The sequence below is a fragment of the Poeciliopsis prolifica genome, unplaced genomic scaffold (genome assembly GCF_027474105.1).
Source record: "Poeciliopsis prolifica strain line A6 unplaced genomic scaffold, Auburn_PproV2 SCAFFOLD044, whole genome shotgun sequence".
NCBI classification, from domain to species: Eukaryota; Metazoa; Chordata; class Actinopteri; order Cyprinodontiformes; family Poeciliidae; genus Poeciliopsis; species Poeciliopsis prolifica.
This window is the reverse complement of record NW_026562419.1, coordinates 1,921,025-1,930,961: the sequence shown is the minus strand read 5'-3', so window position 1 is coordinate 1,930,961 and position 9,937 is coordinate 1,921,025. Positions and strand designations below refer to the sequence as shown.

General features: G+C 39.5%; 1 protein-coding gene across 1 annotated transcript; it reads right to left on the bottom strand.

Moving 5' to 3' along the window:
* Positions 1–5,612: 5,612 nt before the first annotated feature.
* On the bottom strand, positions 5,613–8,494 carry LOC129376768 (type-2 ice-structuring protein-like). The gene is made up of 6 exons (XM_055056338.1): positions 8,399–8,494; positions 8,213–8,324; positions 6,889–6,995; positions 6,604–6,738; positions 6,413–6,524; positions 5,613–5,957 (listed from the first exon to the last, which is right to left on the bottom strand). Exons 2-6 carry the CDS (start codon positions 8,286–8,288, stop codon positions 5,890–5,892), a joined length of 498 nt encoding a protein of 165 aa, XP_054912313.1. The 5' UTR covers positions 8,289–8,324; positions 8,399–8,494; the 3' UTR covers positions 5,613–5,889.
* Positions 8,495–9,937: the final 1,443 nt, after the last annotated feature.

Genomic DNA, 9,937 nt, shown 5'->3' with positions numbered 1-9,937 from the left:
GGCAGAGAAGGCTGTCCGGCGCACCTCCTCTGCCTCCCGCTGCAACTCCACCAGGACTGGATGCTGAAGACGTGGAACCCAGTAGTCCAACAAAAGCCCCAGGCGTATGGCGAACCCAGGCCGTCTCAGGGCCAAAGTGGACGTACTCCTTGACTCCTCATACTCGCATATCGTTCGGAGTAGCTCCTCTAAACCCTCTGGGTCCATGATGTTATTCAGCGAGCCTCACCTTGTCGTTGGTCGGGTCCTTCTGTCATGAAGTGGTGGTGTTTGAGGTGGTGAGGCAGACGCTGGAGACCCAGGTAGGTGAATGGTGAGTAATTTAATGAAAACAAGTCCACAAAAAACACAGTCAACAGAGTCCACGGCCAGGCAGCACGGCTGAGCGGAAGCCAGGGCTCACACCGGTAGCAACTGGTCTTAAGGGCAGCACAAAACAAACGAGCGACAACAGTTAGACAACGACCATAGGACAATCTGACAAGGACCCGACCAGGAACAAAGGACACAGGAGGGACTAAATACACAGAGGGTAATCAGGAGAACAAGACACACCTGGGAACAATCAAGGGAAGACAGGACAACGAGGAGAACTCAAGACACAGAAACTCAGAATTAAACACAGAACCTGACAATTACATAGAGACATACCAGCTGCTGTTTGCTTGTCGCTTCATTGCTTAGGTTGCATTAAAGACAGAAATGATAGAAAGTAGAGAAGCAGAAATATCTTTTGGGTTTTCTATGAAGATGCAAAAAGGCAGAAAAACAGAAACAGCAGCTCTGATCCTCCACTGGTTCTGTTTTACACATCCGCGTCGGGCTCTGCTCCCCTCTTCTGCAGAAAAGTAATTTGTGTCTTTGGTTGATTCTTGCAGGTTGGGGAACAACATAAACCCAACATTTTGTCTGAAAACAGATGTTTATTTGTTTGTTTTTTTTGCTAAATATTGTTAGAAAGTCACAGAATTGGCAACAGATGGGCGACCATTGTTTAATGAAAATGAGCAACCATGACCTGCTGGACGCGTATTTCAGTCAAATCTCTGTCATGGCAGATCAGAGGAGGACAGTGGTTGATCTATTGACCTCTGCTGATTTATCATCTCCTCTAGTGTTCCTGGCATTCGTCTTAATGATGCAACATTACACTTATTAAAGAAGCTAACTCCCTCAATGACAGGAAAACCAGTGACTCTTGTGCATATCAGAACCAGGATGTGTGTACAGTGTACAATGAACAGTGAAGACATTCAAATCATAAATATATGAAATATACTGAAGAAAAATGTAACCCATAATTAACCTAAGATTTATTTTTGCGGGCCCACTTCCTGTATTGTCCCAAACTCTCCAGCTTATTTAAAGCCCGCCTCCAGCGCGAAGTTTAAAAAACATTCCCAGCTGTTTCACGGTGATTGTGGTCTGCTGTTGGCGTTCTTTGCACAAATGCACCCAAATCTTTGAATACACTGATTTGATTACTGAATTATTGGCACGGCTTACGTGGACCGTTACATTGGATTCTGTCCCAGCTGATAGTGGCTATAAGTACGCCCCACACTCTGAGAAGGTCAGGTTTTTATTTTTTTCAATGGATCAGATCCTCACCCGGATCTGAAGATGGTGAGCTAAGGACAAAAGGACTATGGACTACATGATTTTGGATACTAACTTATTTTGAGTCAATTATCTTGTCTCCCTGTACTGGTGCAATTGTCTGTTTTTATACAAATCACTTAATATATATACACCAAAGCTAAAAGAACTGTTTCTGTTTTTTGTTTTTTTCTTTTCCCATTCACACCCTCAGACTCCTTGAAGGGCCACTCTTATGATGCTGCTTTTGTAGCAGCAGTTAGCCTCTTAGCCCGTAATAAATTGGTGAGCTAGCCAGGAGTCTGATATTGTGAATGTTTGGTGAATGTGTTTTGTATTGAAATATGAATTTCTTTGATCAAATTGGTATCAATGTTGCTAAATCTGTCATCATTAGTGGTGTTTCGAACATTGTACATTGAACAATGAGGGAACTACTAGGAACTACGAGGAACTACTAGGAACTACGAGAAAACGACGGAGGAGAACGTGCACACAGCATGGCATTAGGAGCTGACGAGGAAGACGTCACAAGGACAAGGACCCGACGAGGAAGATAGGAAACATGAGGGACTAAATACACAGGGGCTAATCAGGGAGATGGGACACACCTGGGGAGAATCAACGGGAGACAGGACAACAAGGACACAACGAGACTCAGGGAAACACTGGACATGACACTTTGCTGGCTAAGAACACGAATCACTCTTCATCAGGTTCGCTGAACAAATTTCTGCTCATCTTTTTTACCAACATGTTTGAATTTTATTAACACGTATGCTTTATTTCAGTTTGCCTTCAGCTTGCCCCATCACTTCATCTCCATCATGAAGTTGTCGGCTGTGTTCCTGATGGTTTTCTCCATGATGGCTCTGACCATCATGGTGACTGATGGTCAGAGTGGTTCCGAGAACCGTTTTTGCAGTGAGTATTTCTTCCTTATCAAGCCCTGCTTAAGTTACTAAAACACAGAACACAAACCAACTCTAGTTTAGATCATCTACAGCTGCTCCAGATTGTAGCTCTACTGATAAACATTATCTGGTGTTTTTTGTCATTGTTTTCTGATTTACTCAATGTGACTGCTAGGAATCACAATTCTGATCCTTAGTAAATGTGACACATCGTCTTGTAATACACTGTAATAAAACAATACTTTTTTGTAACAGTTACGGGCTAAGAGGCTAACTGTGGCTACAAAAGCAGTGTCAGAAGAGTGGCCCTTTAAGGAGTCTGAGGGTGTGAATGGAGAAAAAAAAACAGAATAGTCCTTTTAGCTTTGGCGTATATATATTAAGCGATTTGTATAAAAAAGAACAGACAATTGCACCAGTACAGGGAGACAAGATAATTGACTCAAAATAAATTAAAATCCAAGATCATGAAGTCCATAGTCCTTTTGTCCTTAGCTCACCATCTTCTGATCCGGGTGAGGATCTGATCCATTGGAAAAAATAAAAACCTGACCTTCTCAGAGTGTGGGGCGTACTTATAGCCACTATCAGCTGGGACAGAATCCAATGTGACAGTCCACGTAAGCCGTGCCAATAATTCAGTAATCAAATCAGTGTATTCAAAGATTTGGGTGCATTTGTGCCAAGAACGCCAACAGCAGACCACAATCACCGTGAAACAGCTGGAAATGTTTTTTAACATGCGCGCTGGAGGCGGGATTTAAATAAGTACTTCTTGTGCCCACCAATCCTTTAGGTAATGGGGAATATGAAAGTGAGCCTGTTGTGTGGGGACATTCACTGATTGCAGCTCCCACTTGTCCCTTAGTAAGAACTGCTTCTAGTCTGATGGCTCACTTTTCTCCCAGGACTGCTGTTTGTGCTTAAGCTGACGCCATTTTTCTTCAACCAGGCTGGAATTTGGCTGACTAGAACAGTTGGGAGCAATGTGACCATCCTGTCCACATTTAAAGCAGAACCAGGGCTTTGGCCTACTATTGGCTTTGCCAGGTTTTGGTTTCTGTTTTTTCAGCTGATTTTCTGGTTTAACAGACTTGGAGTCCTTAGACAGCAAAGCTGTCATTTGACTCTGCAGCTTCAGCATTTGCTTCCTCAAATCTTCAATAACACTTGAATTTGATTGATCGTCACATGAGCATGCACTGGTAGTGTGTGCTTGCACATTCACACTTTGCTTAACTGATGGCATATGCTTTTTCATCAACATCTCTTTTGCCAACTGTCTGTCTTCTTCTGTTCTCAGTGTTGATAAAAGCGCTGAGAAGGGAGGTGGTTGGTCTCTTTTCTTTATCATGCTGTTATCCCAGCAACCTCTACAAAATTGTTTTAAAAATTTTTGTCCATTTCAGTTGCGGGAATCCCCCCACGTTTCACCACTGTGCCGAGAGCCAACTGGAGTCTCTGCAAGTAGGAAGATGGTCGTTCCTCATGGTCCTGAAGCGTGTTTAAAAATTTTGCAAACAACTCTTCTCCGTCCTCAACAGTGGCATATGCAGAATCAAGTACCTGCAAAAATGTTTCAGGGAGGGTATCAGGCCCCAAACCCCTCACTAGATCAGCAGCTGGAGGAGTAAACCTTCCAAAATGCGCCTTGTAACATGTAAAGGTGCAAGACTTGGATCTGCATTTAAAAGTGCTATTTGAGACCTCCAAGATTCATAATCTGCCTCATGCTGAGGTTTTGGAAGTTGTTTAAGAATTAAAAAGAGGAATAACTTGATTTAGCTCGTTAATTCATTCCTCTGATCCCGAATTCTTGTGTCTGTATATGTGCAGTGAGAAAGTGCAATCATACGACAGCTGACTTCAGATATTTCCAGAGTTTTATCCAAAAGAATTCAATGCAAGAAGAATGTTACAATAAGCATCTCACCTAGATTATCAAAAGTCCAAGACATGACAAAACAGAAACAATTGACTGAGTTGAAAGGGAAACAGAAACAGACAAAAGATGCATCTTTTGGGAACCTCTCACTCAGCACAGAGATTCGAACTTCTGCTGTAAAACAAACCATTTTATAAGAATGTGTAATCCCCTCATTTGAATATATGCATTAGGAGGTGTGTTTTTCCTTTGTGCGGGCTGTCTTAAATGTTAATTTTATTACCTCTGAGACCTACTGAAACACCCAGCTCTTCTCGTACCAGCCTCCTGGCCAGACTGTGATTTACGGCGTGCATCTGGAACGTTATCTCTGTCTCAAAATGATTCAACAAGAAACCAGTTGGTATTTTAAACAAATTCGCACAAAATCTATTGCTTAATACTGACTATAAGTTGGATCTAAAACTAACTAATTAAAAACATGATTTTCATGCTTAAAGAAATATATTAATATGTTTGATTATATGATGTAACAGACTTCTATAGTTTTTAATGTTTGTCTGAACTATTCAACCCTGAGTAAAGAATTTATTGCTCTGATAGCCAATACACTCCCTGTCTGAAATGCTCCTTAGGGAGTATAAGACTGCTTTCTGATTAGAAATTTAAGTAAGTTCAGAGAGTCACCAGCTGTCTTAGTTTGGATTTGTATCTAAGTTTATCTTAACGTAAAAGTTAGCTTGTGTACTATTGTGCTACTTTTAAAATTCTATTTCAACATGACACAAAGAGGACGGATGATTCTTCTGCAAGGCTACAATGTAGCCTTCACTGCAGAATCACTAGATATTTATGGAGCTTCTAATCTTGATACAACATGAGGAAATGATACTGACAAACATTGCACAGAATTGCATAACCAGGTCGTTCATACTTTCATTAGTTCCAGTGCAATAAAATGTCACTTGAAATGAAATTTTTTGTGATTCAATGAGAGCAGCTTCAGAACACAGTAAAGACTAAAATACATCAGCAGGTGATAAAAAGCAACTTTTCTCTGCTTTTATGAGCAAAGAACCATCAGGTTTGACTAGAACTTGTTATAATGTGATATTATATAATATAGCATATGATAGTGTTAGAAATAATTCAGCAAACAGAGCACAACAAACACACATAATTAACCATCTTGTTTTGATTCTTCAGTTTTATTTTTGCTCAGCCAAAGAATAGCAGAAAGTTTTGCATAGAAGATTCTTTCTTAAAACTTATTCAGTCTGACTTTATTACAGAGAGACAATCCAGCTGCTGTTTGCTTGTCGCTTCATTGCTTAGGTTGCATTAAAGAGAGAAATGACAGGAAGTAGAGAAGCAGAAATATCTTTTGGGTTTTCTATGAAGATGCAAAAAGGCAGGAAAACAGAAACAGCAGCTCTGATTCTCCACTGGTTCTGTTCAACACATCAGGCCTTTTTAGTAACTTCACAGTTTTCAGAGTTTCTTGAAGCAGACAGAAGGCAGGTAGCCATCACACCACATGTCATCCCAGCATTTTCCCCCTAAAAGCAAGAGGACAAATTATCAGTCGAGCATCACGTAGTGAAAACCCAGAGATGATCGATGCAGGATTATGAAAATGATTGGAAAGGATGATGAAATGAATCATCTTGCCACAAAAAATGAATATAAACTCCTGCTGTGGAAAACATACAGAATTTTTTATCTTGTCTGAAGTTAAATAAGTTCAAACTTCTCTTTTCAAGATCTGTTAAAGTTACTAAAATAATTTATTTTCAGTAAATGACAGAAAACTAAACCATTTGAGAAACCAGTTCTGTAATTTTTTTCAAATTCAGAAGTTTACTTATCCCCAAAACTGAGCAAAATGTATAACAACATCTGATTTAACTTAAGATGAGCGTTTAGAAAAATGTTTACATTTACAGTAAATAAGCTTTTCACCCACAAGTTCATTCATCAAGTGAAAAATCAGACGTACGATATTTTCTTTTACCTGAAAAGTTCATCTCCAAACAGTGCTGGTTGAATCCAAAATTATTAGGCTCTCCTCGACACCAGTATGTGAACGTCACTGGAATATTATCTCTCCACAACCAGGATCCCTCCTAGAATAGTGTTCAGCAGATTACACATTTCAGTCAGTGTTACACAAAAAACTAACATAAAGTGTACTGGCAGAAATACCCAATGTGCATCAGAGCCTCCCAGCCATGCTCGATCATCTCTACCAGTTTTGTCACGTATCAGTTTCTGAACCTGGGTGTAGTAGTCCATGTTATATATTGATGCAAGGTTTCCTCCCATGGACTGACAGTTTTTCTACAGAAAAACAGAGAGAAGTGTTCAATGAGAATAGTGAAGAACAGTAAATAGTTATTTTAGCAATTTTCTGAGTTGGGTTTTCTTAATTGAGAACAGTGAAATAAAAGATATCAAAAGAAATTAAGAGAAATTTTTTTGGGAAATCACCTCAGCATCAAACCAAGTCAGGCGTGTGCCAACATAGCGAAAGCAGAGTTTGTTGATTTTCCTCCAACCAGACGGACAGGGCTCCCATAAATTTGACAAATGTGAACCTGATGACAAACAAAATTCCAGTCAAAAGCTTTATCTCAGTTTTCTGGCTGGTCAACAATTAAAAAGTTTGACCTTCTGATTTGAGCTAAAACTGCTTTTTTTGTGTTAGGAACATTATCTAAGTACATTTTCTTTTATTTGAATGGTTATGTTTTCATACTATTATTCTGTGTGTTGTTTTCTTGACTCCTTTCCTTTATGGTATACTCTTATCTGCTTATCTAAGTGCTTTTCCTTAAGGGTTAGAGATGTTTTACACATTCCTGTATTACGAGCTGCTTTGATCTTTATCTGTATCCTGAGAGTGGTCATCCTTGTGTCCTAACAATGGGATATCAACGAAAGACTTCCAGAACAACCTGTGGGATAGTGTATTGGTCAATTGTTTGCATGAATGTGTGAAAAAGTTTACTTCTTTGTCTATTGACATAATAAAAGGCAGTTGGGGACTGAGAGCCTGCGGAGTTGATCCCAGACAGAGTTTGGCAGCGGTTCTCCGCGTCGGGCTCTGCTTCCCTCTTCTGCAGAAAAGTAATTTGTGTCTTTGGTTGATTCTTGCAGGTTGGGGAACAACATAAACCCAACATTTTGCCTAAAAACATATTTTTTTTTGTTTGTTTTTTTTGGGGCTTTTTGCTAAATATAGTTAGAAAGTCACAGAATTGGCAACCAATGGGCGACCATTGTTTAATGAAAATGAGCAACCATGACCTGCTGGACGGGTATTTCAGTCAAATCTCTGTCATGGCAGATCAGAGGAGGACAGTGGTTGATCTATTGACCTCTGCTGATTTATCATCACCTCTAGTGTTCGTGGCATTCGTCTTAATGATGCAACATTACACTTATTATAAAGAAGCTAACTCCCTCAATGACAGGAAAACCAGTGACTCTTGTGCAGATCAGGACCAGGATGTGTGTACAGTGTACAATGAACAGTGAAGATATTCAAATCATAAATATATGAAATATACTGAAGAAAAAGTATTGTTTTATTAAAGTGTACTACAAGAAGATGTGTCACATTTACTAAAGTCAGAATTGTGATTCCAAGCAGTCACACTGAGGAAATCAGAAAACAATGACAAAAAGCACCAGATAATGTTTATCAGTAGAGCTACAATCTGCAGCAGCTGTAGATAATCTAAACTAGAGTTGGTTTGTGTTTCTGTGTTTTAGTAACTTAAGCAGGGCTTGATAAGAAAGAAATACTCACTGCAAAAACGGTTCTCGGAACCACTGGTCAGAGCCATCATGGAGAAAACCATCAGGAACACAGCCGACAACTTCATGATGGAGATGAAGTGATGGGGCAAGCTGAAGGCAAACTGAAATAAAGCATACGTGTTAATAAAATTCAAACATGTTAGTAAAAAGATGAGCAGAAATTTGTTCAGCGAACCTGATGAAGAGTGATCCGTGTTCTTAGCCAGCAAAGTGGACGGATGATTCTTCTACAAGGCTACAATGTAGCCTTCACTGCAGAATCGCTAGATATTTATAGAGCTTCTAATCTTGATACAACATGAGGAAATGATACTGACAAACATTGCACAGAATTGCATAACCAGGTCGTTCATACTTTCATTAGTTCCAGTGCAATAAAATGTCACTTGAAATGAAATTTTTGGTGATTCAATGAGAGCAGCTCCAGAACAAAGTAAAGACTAAAATACATCAGCAGGTGATATAAAGCAACTTTTCTCTGTTTTTATGAGCAAAGAACCATCAGGTTTGACTAGAACTTGTTATAATATGATATTTATATTGTAATAACTAGCATATGATAGTGTTAGAAATAATTCAGCAAACAGAGCACAACAAACACACATAATAAACCATCTTGTTTTGATTCTTCAAAGTTTTATTTTTGCTCAGACAAAGAATTGAAGAAAGTTTTGCATAGAAGGTTCTTTCTTAAAACTCATTCAGTCTGACTTTATTACAGAGAGACAATCCAGCTGCTGTTTGCTTGTCGCTTCATTGCTTAGGTTGCATTAAAGAGAGAAATGACAGGAAGTAGAGAAGCAGAAATATCTTTTGGGTTTTCTATGAAGAAGCAAAAAGGCAGGAAAACAGAAACAGCAGCTCTGATTCTCCACTGGTTCTGTTTTACACATCAGGCCTTTTTAGTAACTTCACAGTTTTCACATTGTGTTGACGCAGACAGAAGGCAGCCGATTAGAACATTCCAAGTCATCCCAGCACTTGTCATCTAGGAACAAGAAAACAAATCAGTCACACATCACATCATAAAAACCCTTTTACCACAAGAAAATTAATAGAAGCTCCTGCTGTAAATTCAGTAAATATTTATGCAGGTCAACTAAAAAGTTCACATGCACAGTAAATTAGTTTTACCCATGAGTCATCTTACCAACCGAAAACACAGACAGTTGTGATATTTTCCTGTACCTGAATAGTTCATCTGTAATCAGTGCTGGTTGCCTCCATGATTATCAGGCTGTCCAGAACACCAGTCTGTGTAGATGAACCGGTTCCCATCGCTCCACAACCAAATGTTGTCCTGGAAGACAATAAACAGCAGATGATACATTTCATTCAATGTTTCCCAAAATACACAATAAATAAATGTAGTGGCATCAATACCTCCTGTGCATTAGAACCTCCAATCCATGCTGTTTTGGCTCCGTAACTTGCTGTAGCTATTATAGCCTGAATCTGACGATATTCGTTCATGTCTTGAACTGATGCAAGGTTTCCCCCCATGGACAGACAGTTCCTCTGCAGTCATAACAGTTAGAAGTAGCTGGACTTCTTCAGCAAAGAATAAAAGAAAATAAGAGCACAATGTTGTTGGAAATCACCTCGGCTCTCGCCCAAGTCATGGGTTTCTGAACATATTGAAAGCAGCGACTGTTGATGGGAGTCCAGCCAGAAGGACAAGCATCAGATCTCTGGAGCAAGTCAACTTGTTCTG

Bases quoted from the DNA above. Each gene is read 5' to 3' on its own strand.
- LOC129376768 (XM_055056338.1), bottom strand. From the start codon at position 8,288: ATGAAGTTGTCGGCTGTGTTCCTGATGGTTTTCTCCATGATGGCTCTG. The intron at 6,525-6,603 runs GTATTTCTGCCA...ACACTATTCTAG, and splicing joins GAGGCTCTGATGCACATTGG to GAGGGATCCTGGTTGTGGAG. The intron at 5,958-6,412 runs GTAAAAGAAAAT...TCTTGCTTTTAG, and splicing joins TTTGGAGATGAACTTTTCAG to GGGGAAAATGCTGGGATGAC.